Below are 18,471 nucleotides of genomic sequence, written 5' to 3' on the forward strand. Positions count from 1 at the left end.
GAAGGTGGGTGAGAGGAGGTGTATTGTAGGTAGCTGTGGGAGTCGGTGGGCTTGAAATGGATATCGGTTTCTAGGTGGTTGCCGGAGATGGAGACAGAGAGGTCCAGGAAGGTGAGAGAGGTGTTAGAGATGGTCCAGGTGAACTTAAGGTTGGGGTGGAAGGTGTTGGTGAAGTGGATGAACTGTTCGAGCTCCTCGTGGGAGCACGAGGCGGCGCCGATACAGTCATCAATGTAACGGAGGAAGAGGTTTAGGGCCAGTGTAGGTACCCAAGAGGGATTGTTCCACGTAATCTACAAAAGAGGCAGGCATAGCTTGGGCCCATGCGGGTACCCATGGCCATCCCCTTTGTCTTCAGGGAGTGGGAGGAATTGAAAGAAGTTGTTGAAGGTGAGGACGAGTTCGGTTAAGCAGATGAGGGCGTCAGTGGAGGGGGACTGGTTGGGCCTGCGGGACAGGAAGAAGCGGAGGGCCTTTAGACCATCTGTAGGGGGAATGCAGGTGTATAGGGACTGGACGTCCATGGTAAAGAGGTGGTCAAAGAGGTGGTGTTGGGAACCGGGGAATTGGAAGTTCTGGAGGAGATGGAGGGCGTGGGTGGTGTCACGGATGTAGGTAGGGAGTTCCTGGACTAAGGGGGAGAAAATGGAATCCAGATAGGTGGAGATAAGTTCGGTGGGGCAGGAGCAGGCGGAGACAATGGGTCGACCAGGGCAGTCAGGTTTGTGGATTTTGGGAAGGAGATAGAAACGGGCGGTGTGGGGTTGGGGACCGATGAGGTTGGAGGCCGTGGGTGGTCACCTGAGATGATGAGCTTGTGGATGGTTTGGGAGATGATGGTTTGGTGCTCGGGGGTGGGGTCACGATCGAGGGGGCGGTAGGAGGTGGTGTCGGAGAGGTGGCGCCTGGCCTCGGCGATGTAGAGGTCAGTGCGCCATACAACTGTGCCTCCCTTGTCTGTGGGTTTTATGGTAGGTTGGGATTGGAGCCCCTCAAACAACCCACCCTTGAAGCTTGTCTATATGGTAGATTAATCAGTAAAGTTAGATCACGTGGGATTCCAGGAGAGCTTGTCAATTGGATACAAAATTGCCCTGTGGTGGAGGGTTGTTTTTCAGAGTAGAGGCCTGTGACCAGCGACGTTCCACAGTGATCGGTGATGGGTCCATTTTTGTTTGTCACTTATGTCATCCATTTAGATAAGAATTTAGGACGCATGGTTAGTAAGTTTGCAGATGACACCAAAATTGGTGGTATAGTTGAAGGGGGTTATCTAAGGTATCGTGAAGAAGGTTATTTAAGATTACAAAGGGACCTTGATCAATTGGGCCAATGGGCTGAGGAGTGGCAGGTAGAGTTTAATTCAGACAAATGCGAGGTATTGCATTTTGCCAAACGAACAAGAGCAGGACTTATACTGAAACTGGTCGGGCCCTGGGTAGTGTTGTTGAACAGACAGACCTATGGGTTCAGGTACATAATTCATTGAAATTGATGCTGCAGGTAGACAGGTTAGTTATGAAGGTGTTTAGCATGCTTTCCTTCATGGCTCAGACCATTGAGTATAGGAATTGGGACATCCTGTTGTAGTCCTCTTTGACCCCCTAGGAAACTGGTGAGGTCACTTTTGGAGCACAGTGTACAGTTCTGGTCACCCAACTATAGGAAGGATATTATTAAGTTGAACAGGGTTCAGAAAAGGTTTACCAGTATGTTCCGGGACTCGAGGGTTTGAGTCGTAAGGATAGGCTGGGGCTTTTTTCATTGGAGCATAGGAGGTTGAGTGGTGGCCTTATGGAGGTTTAGAAAATCATAAGTGGCACAGATAAGATGAATAGCCAAACATCTTGTTCATAGGGGGACATATTTTAAAGTGAGAGGAGAAAGATTTAAAAAGGGATCTAAGAAGCAACGTTTTTTTTTTTTACACAGAGGGTAGTTTCTAAGCAGAATGAACTGCTCGAGGCGGTGGTAGATGAAGGTACAGTTACAACATTTAAAAGACATCTGGATAGGTACATGAATAGGAAAGGTTTGGAGGGATATTGGCCAAATGCAGGCAAGTGGGACTTGTTTAGTTTGGGAAACTCGGTTGGCATGGACTAGTGGCTCAAAGGGTCTGTTTTCGTGCTGTACGACTATGGCCCTAAGCTCTTGCTATTTATTTTTAAATGTCTTGACAATTTACTTGCATAATCCATTTTCTCCCTCTTTATAAGCTTTTAAGTCATCCACTACTGGTTCCTAAAAAAAAAGTTCCAATCCTCTGGTTTACCAACACTTTTCACTGCTTTGTATGCTTTAGTTTTTGTTTGGATACCCTCCTTGACGACCTGTCAACGATGGGTGATTCATCCTTCTCATTCAGTCTTTCTTCTCAACCAAAATAAATTTTTGCTAAGAATTATAAAATATCTGCCTAAATAGGTCACTGTTCATCCACTGACTTTGCTCTTCATCCAGCCCGCCCGAGATAACTCTTTTTTTCATACCTCTGTAGCTACTCCTATTTAAGTTGAGGAATCAAGTTGGTCTCCCTTAAACTGACTTTGAAATTTTACTACATTCTGAGCGCAAACCCCTAAAGGATCCTTAACTGTGAGATCTCTTATTAGTCTTAACTCATTACACATGACTAGATCGAAAATAAACTGTTCCTGGGTAGATTCTGCAACATACTGCCCTAAGCAGCAATCCCCAATGCACTCTAGAAACTCATCTTCCAAGTCAACCTTGTCTATTTGGTTTGTCCAGTCAATATGCAGAATAAATTGTAGTGCTCTTCTTACATGCCATTAGTTCCTGGTTTATACTTTGTCCTACAGTGAGACAACTCTTTGGGCGCTTATAGAGAACTCCCACCCATGACCTCTTGGCCTTGGTATTCTTTATTTCTGCCCAAACTCATTGTACATCATGATCTATTGCACCTATCGTTGCTCACCACTGCACTGATACCTTCTGTTATTTACAAAAAGAACCTAGCAGCTCTCACTGGACAATTTTGGATGAATCTGACCACATTTTTTCTTTTCCCACCACATGATTATTTTTTGACACAATAAAATGTCACAAGATACTGCTCTAAACCAACTGCCAAGAAGAAAATGACCACGTTTCAACTTTCTATCAAAGGGCAATGGGTGGCATTCAATCAGAATGCACGCTCAGCAACTTAACAGTCAGAATACAAAAAACTAAATATGTTCCCAATAGCAATCTCACAGTCAAATCATAGAATTACCTTGTACACTTCAGCTTCCAGTTGTTGTTGCATGCTTTGATAGCTTTTCTTGACTTGCTGCTTATCTTTGATCATCATTGTCAATCTGTACAAGGGCCCTACATTCAGGTCTTCAGCATGTGTTTTCATTATTCTGCTCAACTGTTCTGTCTGATGTACCATACAGGCCCAAGACTTGAAAGCAAAAATTAAAAAGATCCAAAAGACCAAAAGTGAGCAGGTAAGTCAAAATAGTGTATTTCAATCATAAAGCATCATACTGTCTTGATTATATGAATACATTTCAATTTATTCTTTGCCATTCAGAAACCAGAATTCTATTCTTCATTTATGTTATCACATGTGCTCACAACATACGCTAGCACTTTGAAATTAAAATGGAGGAGTAAATTCTCTCAGTGATGCACTTTTCACTCATGGCATTATATTAATCTGCCAAGAGACAGGGACATTCTGAATTTAAAGCATTCATGCAGTCAAGAAACAAGAATACTAACATACCTTGGAGACATTACTTAGAGTATCCACAGGAGAAGATGTTTCATGCTTCTCCACTTGTTGGCAAACATTCTGTAGCAAGGATGCATATTCTTTGTCACTCTTAACTCGTAAAGACATAAACTTCCTCAATGTCTCCAAGACTTTAAGCTCAGATTCTTGCAGTTTTAGCAGGGCCTCATGGGAATTCCGAAGATCACTTCCAAATCCCATATTGACTAAGGCACCAGAATACCGACTGTGCTAAATGCAAATTCACCAGTTAATGATCAAAACATGACCCTTGTTCTGAAAAATAAATAAAACAGTAAAAGATATTATTCAGATTCTGTAACATAAAATACACCAAGATCAAGTAGGTATCAACAATCTTATTCTATCATTCCTCAAACCTTTGAAACTAGTGCACCTCTACGTGGAAGAGTTTGTCCCAAAATATGTACAACAAATAAATCATTGGAAATTCTTAAAATGGTATTGTCCTAAAAACAATGTTTCATGCAGTGTTCCACTCCTATTTCCCCGAGTATCCTTGGATGTATCTCATTCAGCCCTGATATTTCAATTACAGTTGGCCTATCGAAGACCCGCTCCTCGTCAATTTCAATATTGTCTGATTTATCTCCTTTCACGATAACTTGCGCAGCATCTTCTTTGATGAAGACAGATGTAAAGTATTCATTTAATACCTGAACTATGTTCTTGTGTCCATGCGCAAAATCTCCTGTACCTCCTCTTATCACCCTGTTAGACTGAGTTCTGTTTTCTGACAATTATGTATAATGATAAAGCAAAAAGTGTATGAAAATCATATACTGTTTAAATTGTGGTCAACATAAGCCTCTAACATGCCTTTGCTTGTGGCTACATGATACGGTTACGAATTACCGTCAGGTCCCATGCTAACATAAAATCAATGTTGGAGGCTCATTTTATTCCAGGACAAATGTTAGAACATTTGAAGTAAAACAGCTTTACTTTTCAAGATACAACTACTTCTTAGATTGGTTTAGCTTTTTAACTTAAAAAGTGTTCTAAAGGGAAATCGCCATTTTCCTGGAATTGAAACAATGTTATTTTGGCTTTTCATATGCATTAGCTGAATTTATTATGCTGCATCTTTAACACATATGTTGTTAATTCAGTTTTATGCATGTGCTCTGCATGGATTTTGCGACAGCGTAACTTGTACTTTTGTTATTTTTAGTTAATTTGTTCCAGGAAACAACAGTCACTGTTAAGTCACATAGTGTCAAATGGCTTATTTCGCTAAAACATACTGTCAGACTTTTGAATTAACCAGAACACTTCAATGTATCACTTAGATATTGGAATAATATTAATCATTAGAACATGACACCACATATGCTTAAAGCAATCACACAAAATTACTTTGCAGTGCCTCATTATCTTAGTTGACAGCTCTTTACAAAAAAGGGAAAAGCTCCACTGAATACTGTGTTCCTACAAATGATTGATATCTTGGGGAACTGGTCAGCAGAGAACAGCAAGTGATATCATAAAGATGACTACCATTTTCTAACTAGACAGAAAAATGGCACATATCCGTTAACGAATCTGAGATTAAGCATATGCTGTTTGTATGTTGGCAAGCCAATCAGAGCTCAGGATTTCTACTAGCACATAGGTTCTACAAGCAACCAGTATGAGAAGACAAGAAATGCAAAGAACAAAACAGGAGACAAGTGACCAGTCAGGGAGAAGTCACTAGCTGGTGTCCCAGATTAGATCAACTGAATTCACTACCTTATTAACCATTATTCACTCAGTAACTTCTGTGAAACTTGTGAAAACATACATGTATTATTAACCAGCCAGGACTGAAAGGCCTTTAAGAACTTGGTTCATAATTATATTGACTTAAGCCTTACAACTAAAATTAAACAATATAGGCCTTGCACTCCTTTTACTATTTCTATGCCAAACCATGACTTTCTGATTCCTTTGTCAATCTCTTACCAGACCATTTTTTTGCTTTTCCACTTCCTCACTAAACCTTCTATATTCAGCCCGGTGCTCAGTAGTACAGTACATCTGACATAGAGTCAGACTTGTACAGCACGGAAACAGGCCCTTTGGTCCAACTCACCCATGCCAACTAGGTATCCTAAATTAATCTGGACATCTGTTATAAGCACACTTTTTTTTGGTCTCGAGCTCTTTCATTGGCCAGGGGACTAGCGCAGTAACTTCTTTCTTGACCGTTTGGCAGCCACTCATTCCCCCTCTTCCAGTGTACTCTTAAGCTACAAGAGGATCATGCCTATAAACATGTTATCCGTGAAGTTCTCAACTTCATGGATGCACCACACTGATGCCAGCTGCTGCAATGTGCAATGCCTACTATAAATATGGTTATCTAGACTTTCCACATTGCACAGGAAGTGCATTCCAGAAGTCAAAGCAGTCCAGTCATTCCTCTATTTAGTATATTAATACTTACTAGATAGTAAACATTGTTTCTACTAACACACCTCAGAAATACTATTACACCTCACTACACTAAGAGTTCTCGTTGTTCACATCCCTCTTTTCACATAAATTAAATATAGGGAAGCTAATTGAAAATTTTATATAAATATTTAATGTTTTTAATCTCTCAGCTGCTTCCCAACTCATTACCTAACTTTGGAAAAAGGAAAAACAACAGCAAAACAAAAGCAATATTCACCAAAACCAATAAACTCTCAGCTTTCCTCCACCAAACCCAGAGATTTGGAATACTGCTGAACTGAAATAGAATTGTGGATGCTGGAATTTTGAAACAAAAAAAGAAATTACAACAGGTCTGGCAGCATCCACATAGCACTGTACTTGAAACGTTAACTGAGCTTTCTCTCCACAGATGCTGCTGGACTGCCAAGTTTCTCCAGAAATTTGCGTTTTGGAATGCTGCTAAACCGGAATCTGTCAAGGTGAGACAGTGATAGGTCACACTTCTGGCCCACAGTTTCTCTCTTCCCTGGTATTCCTGATATTTTTCAAGGTCTACTCATGTTACTCCCATACTCTCTCCAGTTATTCCAAGAGTAGTTTAACTCAAGGCTTTCTTGTGATGTCACAGTTGGCATTCACTCTCTTACTCGTGTGACCCTAACCAACATTATCCCCCTCCTAGTCTCTGCACGGTAAACCTAATCTGCTTCATGCTCATAAAGACACAGAGCGTTCAAGAAACTCAGCATGGCCTGTCAAGTGAAACAGGTTTTGAGTTCAATATGAAGTCATGTTGGACACAAAACATGAACGCCGTTGCTCTCTGTGAAGGTGTTGCCAGATGTGTACAGATTCTGCAGCACTTTGTTTTTATTTCAGAGCTCCAGAACCCACAGTATTTTGCTCTCTTTTTGTTATTTCACAGTCATCCTTAAAAACGAAGATATCACATCTGTGGTTAGATTTCCATTGAAAAATTTTAATGAAGCTCCTACGATTAGAGATCTAAAACATCTGACATAATTGCAGATTTTTAAAACAAACCACATTCCAAAATTCTTGAAAAAAATTTTCCAACATTTCAGCAGTTAAATTCTTGAGGATCCTTCCCACCCTTAAAGTAATTCAATATTTTAAAGCAGGTTCAAATATATTTGCAGCTTACATTTGTGATATAACTAAATTTTACCACACTCAGGCCAATTCCTATTTTAATATGTCAAGACTTAATCCAAGGAAACGTTACCCATATTCAGCAGTAAAACAAATGTATACAATTTGACACTCTCACAAATGAGATTAAATAGGCTTGAGATATGCACAGAAAATACAGAATCACAGTTTTGTCGTAGTGCAGAAGATGGCCATACTCCATGTTTTATTGATCATGTTTTCTACCTGTCTTGCCACCTTTAAGGATTTGTTGACATATAGACCAAGTGTCTCTACTACTCATCCTTTGGAATAATGTTTAGTTTAGTTTATACTGTCTCATCACATTCATTCTACTAAAATCTCTCTTACATTTCTCTGCAAGGAATTTCATCTTCCATCTATCCACCCACTTCACCAATCTGTGGCATTTTGAAGTTCCACGCTGTTCTCCTCAGTTTACAATTCTTTCATATTTTCTATCATCTCCAAACTTGAAAACTGTCTCCTGCAATGTATGGTCAAAGTCATTTGTATAAATCAGGAAAAGGGTCCACTACAAACCTTCCTGCTGTTTGAAAAATACCTATTTTCCATGACTGTTTCCTATCACTCAGTCAATTTTGTTCAGATTACGACTATCCATTTTACTTCATAAGCTAAAACTTTTCTCAAGTGTGTTCTGCAGTTTTGTATCAAATGTCCTTTGGAAGACAATGTACATCTATTGATAGCACTACTTTTATCAACCCGGTCTGTTACTTCTTCAAAGAACTCAAACAAGTTAGTTAAACATGATCCAAAAATTTCTGACAATTATATTTTCCCATTCCTCAATCACGTGGTCATAGCAGAACACAAAGAGGGGCCAGAAACTGCATGCAATCAAAACTTTGTTCATAAACCTAATTCAATTTTTTAAAAACATATCACATACACAAATACAGCAATGAATTTTCATTCAAATTCCCATTAATAGTAAAATGAGATAAATTAATCTACTTTGATGGCACTAGTTGAGGTGGAAAGTATGGACTAAAATAGTAGGAGAATTCAGCATTCTCCATCAAATACAGCCAAGTTCACTTCAGCAAATGTGCCACCTTCATGGGTCTTCTGAAAGACCACAACTTCCAAAAATACAAATTCTCCCTCAAGAGGAGATTGCCATTCATTTCTGACTTCCAATTATGAAGACCACCAATACAGCCCAACTGAAATTGCAGGGCCTTGATGAACTTGAAGGTAATAAGTTTTAAAAAAGTTTAAAATTTTTCTTCTTACAGAACAGCATTGTAAAGGAACGATAATGTGAACAAATCTATTTTTCTTAAATAAGTCATCAGCAAATAAAGGTCAAAGATTACAAGAGACTGCAAATCAGTTCACTGTAATTTAGCAATTTAATTACAATGTTCTAATCCAACCCATGGCTCTGCAACATCGCATGATAAATCCTCTTTACCTCATTTCCTCTTAAAAGACATAACAGTTGTCATCTCAATTAGTTCCAATAGCAAAGTCTTCAATCACTGGCTTTCCAGAGGAACTTCTTCCAGATTCATAACAACTTGATAACTTTTGCAATTTCTTCCCCCCCCCCCCCCCCCCTCCACCGCCCCCGCAACAAGTTCCTGTCAGCCATCTGGCTGAAGTTATTCCAAAGTTCACCTCACTCAAAATGACAGTTCCATCCCTATTTCACTGCTGGATCTACACCGTACACTTGACGGCTTAAAAGCTCATTCTAGAATGGGGTATTTAAAACTGCACAGTTTTCTCTACACAACATATACTACTGGCATTCAGAAGAAATATTAAAGCCAGGCGGAAAAACTGAGTGTGCAAGCTAACCAAGAGGCTATTGTAAGGGATTTTGTAAGATTTTCTAGTAGTATACAAGAAACCCTTTTTTTTTCTACAGATGCCTTTTTATTTGCTCGTCCATTTAAATTGGATTTTCTGCAAAAGAACAATCGAAATGAACATTTTATAAAAACGGAACCTGCTGTTCATCTGAAGATCATTCAAGCTATTGATATTTTTCTGTTCATGTTTAACTGTCAGCTTTGAGTGAATAACTGTATTTCTCTAAAATGTCCAACAACACTAGAGATATATCTCAGATTGGCAGCACTCAAGACCACAAATCATGCGGAAAAATGTGTCACACAATACAAACAAAACATTTTCTTTTCTTTGGAACATAAAGACCATAAGAAATAGGAACAGGAGTCGGTCTTTGGTCCCTTGTCAAAACAGTGTGGAGCTGGAGGAATAGAACAAGCCAGGCAGCAGAGGAGCAGGAAAGTCAACGTTTCAGGTCAGGACCCTTCATCAGGAAGTAGGAAGGGAGCTGGGAAATAGAGGGAGGTGGGGCAGGTAGGTGGGATGGTGACAGGTGGATGCAGGTAGGGAGCGTGGTGATTAGCCGGTGGGAAGGGTGGGAGGAAGATGGACGGGTTGTGTCAGGTCAAGGAGGCAAGAGGAAGGAGGGATGGGGCTGGGTGTGGGGACGTGGGGTGGTGATAAGTGAATGCAGGTAATGGGTAGTAGGGATTGGTCAGTGGGAAGGGTGAGGCAGATAGGTGGGAAAGACAATGAACAGGTTATGTCAGGTCAGGGAGATGGGGATGAGAGGGAGGGTTAGACGTGAGATGAGGCCGGAGCTGGGGAGATTTTAAAACTGGTGAATTCTATGTTCAGGCCATTGGGCTGTAGGGTCCTGAGGCGGAATATGAGGTGTTGCTCCCCCAGTTTGCGTGTGGTGTCACTGTGACACTGGAGACAGCCCAGGATGGATGTGTCATCATGGGAGTGGAAGGAGGAGTTAAAATGGTTAGCGACTGGAAGGTGTTGTTGATTATAGCATACTGAGCGCAGATGCTCCACAAATTGGTCCTCAAGACTGCGCCTGGTCTGACCGAAGTAGAGACATCCACATCGGGAACAACGGATACAGTAGATTAGATTGGAGGATATACAGGTGAATCCCTGTTGGATATGCAAAGTTTATTTTGGGCCTTGGAGGGAGGTGACAGGGGAGGTGTAGGGGCAGGTGCAGCACTTCTCGCGGTTGCAGGGAAAGATGCTGGGTGTGGTGGGGTTAGTGGAGAGTGTGGAGCAGACGAGGGAGTCGCGGAGGGCGCAGTCACTACGAAAGGCAGATAGGGGTGAGGAGGGCGGCCAAGACTTGGGTGCAGAAGTGTGGGAAATACAAGAGATGCAGTTGGAGGGCATTTTTGATCATCGGAGAGGGGAAGTTGCGGTCTTTGAAACAGGAGGACATCTGGGATGTTCAGGAGTGGAATGCTCCATCTTGGGACCAGATGTGGCAGAGGCAGAGGAATTGGAAGAATGGGATCGCATTCTTGCAAGAGGGTGACTGAGAGGAATTATAGTCAAGGTAGCCCTGCGGTTGGGACCAAGTTATGCCTGTCTCTTCATAGGATACGTGGAAGAGTCCCTCTTCTGCCGTTACACCAGCACCATCCCTCACCTCTTCCTCTGCTACATTTATGACTGTATCGACGCTGCCTCATGCTCCCATGAGGAGCCTGAACAGTTCATCAACATTACTAACACCTTTCACCCAACGTCAAATTCACTTGCACCATCTCAGATATCTCCCTCCCCTTCCTGGACCTCTCCGTCTCCGCACTGACATCTATTTCAAACCCACCAACTCCCACAGCTACCTTGACTACACTTCCTCTCACCCACCCTTCTGCAAGAATGCAATCCCATACTCCCAATTCCTCCGTCTCCGCCGCATCTGCTACCAAGATGCAGCGTTCCACTCCCAGGCATCCCAGATGTCCTCCTATTTCAAGGATCGCAACTTCTCCTCTCCAATGATCACAAATGACCTCAACCACATCTCCGGCGTTTCCCACACTTCTGCCCTCAAATCCTCTCCTCCCTAACAAAAACAAAGACAAAGACAGAGGCCGAGATAACACGGTGTAGAGCTGGATGAACACAGAAATTTCTGAAGAAGGGTCTAGGCCCGAAACGTCAGCTTTCCTGCTCCTCTGATGCTGCTTGGCCTGCTGTGTTTATCCAGCTCTACACCGTGTTATCTCAGATTCTCCAGCATCTGCAGTTCCTACTATCTCAAAGACAGAGGCCCCCCGGTCATCACATACCTCCCCACCAACCTTCGCATCCGGCATCTCATCCTCTGCCACTTCCGCAACCTGCAATCCGGCCCCACCAAAGAGATATTTCCCTCACCACCCCTATCTGCCTTTTGTAGGGACCGCTCATTCTGCAAGTCCCTCATCTGCTCCACACTCCCCACCACACCCCATACCTTTCCCTGCAACCACAGGAGGTGATACACTTGCCCCTACACCTCCCCTCTCACCTCCATCCAAGACCCTAAACAAACCTTCCAAATCCAACAGGGGATCTTCTGTACATCCTCCAACCTGGTCTAATGTATCCGTTGCTCCCGATGTGCCCTCCTCTACATCAGTGAGACCAAGCGCAGACTTGGGGGACCGACTCCTGGAGCATCTGCGCGCTCAGTGCGACAAGCAACAAACACCACCACCTTCCGGTCGCCAACCATTTTAACTCCCCCTCCCAATTCCTGGGTGACATCTCCATCCTGGGCCTCCTCCAGTACCACAATGACACCACACGCAAACTGGAGCAGCAACACCTCATATTCCGCCTCAGGAGCCTACAGTCTAATGGCCTGAACATTGAATTCACCAGTTTTAAAATCTCCCCACCCCCGGCTTCATCCCACATCCAACCCTCCCTCTCATCCCCACCTCCTCGGCCTGACGCAACCTGTCATCTTCCTCCCCACCTATCCACCCCACACTTCCCACTGACCAATCCCTACTACCCCCTACCTGCATCCACCTATCACCATCCCACCTACCTTCCTCCAGACCCACCCGTTCTCCCTCTACTGATTTCCCAGCTCCTTCCCTCTTCCCCTTTCCCAGTCCTGATGAAGGGTCCCGACCCGAAACATCGGCTTTCCTGCTCCTTTGATGCTGTCTGACCTACTGTGTTCCTCCAGCTGCACACTATGTTGACTCTAACTCCAGCATCTGCAGTTCTTGCTATCTTTGATCCCTTGAGCCTGCTCCACCATCCAACAGGATCACTACTGACCTGACATTCCTCGCAGCTATTTTCCTGCCTTTTCCCCATAAACCTGGATTCTCCTATCTGATTAAGAAACTATCTCCGCCTTAGATATACACAAGGACTTTGTCCCACAGCTCTCTGTGGCAAGGAGTTCGAGAGACACTCAACCCTCAGAAATTCCTCCTCATTTCAGTCTTAAATTGGTGCCCCTTACTTCTAAAACTATGCCTTTTGGTCGTGGACTTTTCCATGAGGGGAAGAGGTCCTCTCAGCATTTACCGGCCATGTTCCTCAAGAATCATTTCAATGAGATCACATCTCATTCTTCCAAAGTCTAATAAGTAGAATCCCAACCTGTTTAACCTTGGTTCATAAGACATGGTGCTGTAACAGTGTAAATTGTAGTGAACTTTTTGCCACGGGTTATTTTAATGAATCTGCTTCTAAGTTTATAGTCATGTGACTGGTTGATACGACATTTCTTGTATTTGATTAACATTTCAGATTTGATTAACTAAATATTTGCATTAGCTGCTAAATTGATGTCAATAACCATCAATTTAAAAATGTCACCAAAAGAGAGGAGAAAAGTCAAGAAACTTTCCTGCTGTCACAAGTTTGATGCAGCATTGAATACTTTGCAATGGGCAGTGACTAAGACAAGGACCATTAAGTCTAAAAAAGGGAAACCTGGATGGATATTTAAAACAAAGCTACAGGCAAATATTTAGTGCAATAGAAGACTGAAGACTGAGTTCAGGAAGCCACATTTACAGGGAGAAGGACCTATCAGTATGGCTCAGCACAACGACGGAAAATGTCTCTTGGATATCAACTCACACTTCCCTTCTCCACACAACAGGATGAAAGTCTTCACAGTTTATGTTTAGTTTTAAAAAAATAGCTTTTATGTCACCCCTTTTGTGACCACTGGATGTGCCAAAACACTTTACAACTGAGGAAGTACTTGTGAAGAGTAACCACAGTTGCAATGCTCAATGAATAAGGAATCATGGCCCACAATTTTCAGGGCAGGGCAAAGAGTCCATTAGATTCCCATCACCATCCCCATATACCCACACACTGTTCACTTTGAAACTTCTTGCACGTTAATTAACGGAAGTATGTGCTAATAACAGGGCAGCAAGATAAATAGGCATCTGGGACCTTGGTGAATGATGAGGCTAACTTACTAATTCTTAGTGAGATTTACATACCCAGATAAAGAAAGGAAAAAAATGGAGAAAAAAAAATCTTTAAAAAGAGAAAGGATGAATGAAAGAAACAAACATTAAAGTCAAATAACAACAAGAGACAAAGAGGAAAAAAATAAAACTAACTTTTTTTAAAAAAGCCGCAAGGGAATAATTTCCAAACTTCAGGAATTACGTCTTCACGGTTTTAATTTTTCTATTTTTAAATCAATGTTAAGTGGCGTGCAGGAACACAAGTCAAATTAAGTGGAAAAATGCTTAACATCAAGTACTATACCTGGTTTCTTACAGTAAATTTAAATTATTTCAAGAAGAAAACGCAGTAATTTCTCCAATCTGACATGGAAGTGGATGGAAATATTCCATTGCATGAACCTTATTGTGGGAACACATGAATTAGCACCCAATTTGCTATGATTGCAACTGATATCATAGCTCTTCCTAAATTGCTGACTTTACACTTGAACAAAAGCTTGTAAATTGCAATTGCCATTATTTTCCCAACAAATTCTAGGCTGCCGTGATATTTTGAAAATTACAGATATGCCAATGGTTACATTTTGAATTTCAGAAGATTACACTTTCAAGATTATGAAGAAAGAACAAATTTTTATTTATATGGTACAATTCTAAGTCTCAGGATTCCTAAAGCATCTCAGTGAATTAAGTAATTTTGAAGTGTAACACGTGTATAATTCAGCAAACAGCATTCAATATGTGTACAGCAAGATCATATAACAGAGAGATACATGTCCAGATAACCTGTTGCTGAGCAGAGGGACAAATCTCCTGCTTCAAATAGTGCCAGCAGAATGTTTAGCATTCAACTGAAGAGGCAGAGGAAGTTGCATCCCAATGACACCTCCATAAATACAGATCTCAGTCCTGCATCAGTGTGTCAGTGTCTGGACTGGGGCTTGAACTCACAATAGAGTAATACAGCAAGGAAACAGACCCTTCTGCCCAACTCATCCAAGCCAACCAAGTTTCCCAAACTAAACTACTCCCATTTGCCTATATTTGACCCATATCCTTCTAAAGCTTTCCTATTCGTATACCTGTCCAAACATCTTTTAAGTGTTGTAAAAAGAGGTAAGTTTTAAGGAACATCTGAAAAGGAGAGAAATGAGAAATGAGGAATGAGGGCAAAAGGATTCTGAAGCGAATTTCAGAATTTACATAAGCATTGCGAGGCACAACAAGAAGTAAAGATCAATGAAAATTAAAACAATAAAAGACTAGAATCAAGATGAGCAAAGATTGGCAATTACACAGCTGGAAAGGCATATAGAGACAGTGAGGCAGCAAAGCCATATATGAATTTAAAGAAAAGGATGAGAATTTTAAAACTGAAACACTGTCAGACCAGGAGCTAATGATGACCCACAAATGAAGGGGAATGTGTGAACAGGACTTTTATGTGAGTTAGAACACACAAAGCAGAAGCTTGAGTAAATTCAAGTTTAAAACATACAAGTTGCAAGGGTGGCAAGGGGAATCAAGTCTGGAGGTAACATAGGCATAGACGCTGGTATCACCAAGCGAGAGGAGGTGAAGACAGGTGACATTACAGATTCGGAAGGAAACAGTTAAATCGTTGAGACGGATATGGAGTTGAAGGCTCAGTTCAAAATGGCACAGGCCACTAAAGCTATGAACAGTCTCATTCAGTCTCAAAGAGTGGTCAGGAGAGTAATGAAAACTGTAGTTTAGAGTCAGGGTTTGAGAGATGGTGAAAACCATGGTTTTGGTCCTCCTTGTAAGACCATAAGAAGTACGAACAGAATTAGGCCCTTCAGCCCATTAAGTCTGCTCTGCCATTCGATCATGGCCGATATGTTTCTTAACTACATTCTCCTGCCTCCTCCCAGTAACACCTGATTCCCATAACAATCAAGAACTTATCTGTGTTCTAAATACACTACATGACTTGGCCTCCACAGCCTTCTGTGGCATTGGGTTTCACAGATTCACCACCATCTGGCTGAAGAAACTCCTCCTCATCTCAGTTCTAAAGGGACTTGCCTTCATTGTGAAGTTGTACCTCATGTTTTAATCTCTCCTACTCGTGGAAACATCTTATCCACATCCACGTTATCCAGGCCTCTCAGTATCCTTACGAAAAGGGACAATTAAAACCAAAAATCCACTATATTCTGGCTTCTGACAGTTATCCATTAAATCTATTGAAAAAAGTGCTTGTATATTTTCAACCAAGCAACGAACCTATCTCCAACAAAGAATCTAACCATCACACCTTCAATTCAATGGCGTATCATCACCGAATCCCACAATATCAACATTCTGTGGATTACCAGTGACCAGGAAGCGAACTGGACCACTAATGTAAATACTGTGGTAACAACAACAGATCAGAGGCTTGGAATCCTGAAGTGAGTAATGCACCTCCTGACCCCCGAAATTCTGTTCACCACTTCAAGGCACAAGTCAGGAGTGTGATGGAATACATTCTCAAAAAGAACTTGTATATCAGTTGTTTCTTCTTTCAATTATCCTTTAGAGCACCATGAAGTTTGCCCATTTATAACTATCAGGGAAGACTCAAAAAACAGAAAATGAAGACAGAGGTGTCCTACCTAAGAGCTCAGAGAAAGAGTCGGCAGATTAGCTCCTCGAGATTGCTCCACCACTCACTACAATCATGGCTGATATCAACTCGGCCTGAACTCTACTGCCTGCTCCCCATAACTTGTAGACCACTACTAATGAAAACATCTGTGCACCTCGTCCTTCGATTTAATTGATCGTATAGCATGCGCTGCATTCTGCGGGAGTGACTACTACAGATTTATGATTCTTCAAGAGAAGTAATTCCTTAGCCAAAGGGTGGTATATTTAAAACAGACGCAAAAACTATGAACTCTCATTCTAGAGGAAACATCTGCTTTACGTCTACTTTATTCCCTTTTAGCATCTTATATACCTCAATTAGATCTCCTCTCATCCCCCTAAACTCAAGCAAGTGTAGGCTAAACTGCTTGATCTCTCCTCTCAAGTCAAGCCTATCATCTCTGGAATTAGTAACATTGTCTGAACTGACCCTAATGTAGTTACATCCTTCCTCAATTAACGGGACCAAAACAGCATGCAATACTCTAGATGCAGTCTTACCGATGTCTTTTACAATTGTTACAAAACTTTCCAATTTTTATACTCTCTGTTTCTCTTAATTCTGTCTTCTGTTGGTTAGCCAATCCTGTATCCAAGCTAATTTATTACCCATAACCCAGTGTGATCTTACGTTGTGCATTAAACTATTTGTGCAGCACCTTATCAAATGCTTCTGAAAATCCAGATACACTACAGAAACCCCATTATCCACCTTGCTCATTAGATCATTGAAGAATTCTCGAAAACTAGTCAAAGATTATTTAACACTTCATAAAATCAAGTTGATTACGATTGATTGTGATTTGACTTTCTAAATGCCCCAATACTACCTCTTTAATAATGAATTCAACAACTTTCCAATGACCAGTTTAACTGGTCTGAAGTTTCCTACTTTCTGCCTCTCCCTTTTTGAATAAAGATGTTACTTTAGCATTTTTCCAATTCATTGGGAATATAGGAAATTTTGGAATATTATAACAAATGCATCAATCTCTGCTGCTACTTCCTTTTACACTCTAGCAATGTGTCTGCCTTTGGTCCCAACAGTTTTCACAGTACTTCTTCCCTCATGATGCAAATTATTTTTAAGTTTCTCCTTTTCTATCGCCTCTGCACCACCTGTTACTATTGGGATAGTGTCCTCCATTGTGAAAGCTGAGGCAAAATACTGGTTTAGCGTCTCAGCATTTTTGTGTTCCCCATAATTAACTCCTTAGTCTTGTCCCGAGGGACCAACATTCACTTTAGTTCCTCTGTCTTCTTTATGTATTTACATAAGCTTTTGCTTTCTATTTTAATACATTGCACTACTTTTCTTTCATTAACAAGTAATAAGAGCACAAGTTAACTGAATAACCCTTTGTTAGTCTTTAAAAGTTTCTCAGTCCTTCAGACTGCCATTGGCTTTTTCATTGTGGTATGCCTTAGTTTTTGCCCTTTTGCTATCTGTAACTGCCTTCTCATAATACAGCTGTATTCAAAAACAGTGATAAATAATTTCAGGAGAAACTGTTTATCCAATGTGGAATTTGCTACTAAAACACAGACAAAAAAGGGAACTATAAAAGACCAAGAGGAGAAGCGGGACAGAGCATTTGGGGAAGTAAAAGGCCAGAGGGAGAGGTGGGGTGGCAGGGAGGTCATGGGTACAATAAATATATTCACTTCTGACCTTATTATTGAAGGAGCATTGTTGATAAAGCAGTTGAAGTTTGTTAAGCTGAGGACATGGCCCAGAAGAATCCTGCAGTGCAGTCATTGGGCTGAGGTGACTGAACTCCATGAACCACAATCATCATCCATTGTACTAATAATACTTCAACCAGTGAAAAGGTTTCCCTGATTCTCACTGCCTTCAGTTTTAAGAGAAGGCCTTGGTGCCACATTCAGTCAAATGCAGCCTTAATTTCAAGGGCATGTACTCTCACATCACCAGTTGAGTTCAGCTGTTCCTCCATGTTTGAACGAAGATTATAATAAAGGCGTAAGGGGAATGGCCCTGGCAGCATCCAAAATGGATATCAACGAGTAGGTTATTTCTGAGTAAATGCAGATCGATAACACTATAAAACAAAAATTATTAGTTTGCTGATAATCAGAGTGGACTGATGGAGCAATACTGCACTGGGTTGGATTTTACCTGCTTTTTGTGGACAGGATGTA

General features: G+C 41.4%; 1 protein-coding gene across 5 annotated transcripts in view; it reads right to left on the reverse strand.

The window, feature by feature from the left end:
* The window catches only part of fer (fer (fps/fes related) tyrosine kinase), a 202,491-nt gene that overhangs the window by 165,117 nt on the left and 18,903 nt on the right, over window positions 1–18,471 (reverse strand). For all 5 annotated transcript variants that reach the window (XM_048594686.1, XM_048594692.1, XM_048594681.1 and 2 more), the window contains exons 2-3: window positions 3,746–4,030; window positions 3,245–3,418 (exon numbers count right to left, since the gene is read on the reverse strand). In XM_048594686.1, the coding sequence (XP_048450643.1) occupies window positions 3,245–3,418; window positions 3,746–3,955 (384 nt within the window). In that variant the 5' untranslated portion in view covers window positions 3,956–4,030. The remainder of the gene's footprint in view (window positions 1–3,244; window positions 3,419–3,745; window positions 4,031–18,471) is intronic.

Source organism: Rhincodon typus, chromosome 3 (assembly GCF_021869965.1).
Source record: "Rhincodon typus isolate 14 chromosome 3, sRhiTyp1.1, whole genome shotgun sequence".
In the NCBI taxonomy this organism is placed as follows: domain Eukaryota; kingdom Metazoa; phylum Chordata; class Chondrichthyes; order Orectolobiformes; family Rhincodontidae; genus Rhincodon; species Rhincodon typus.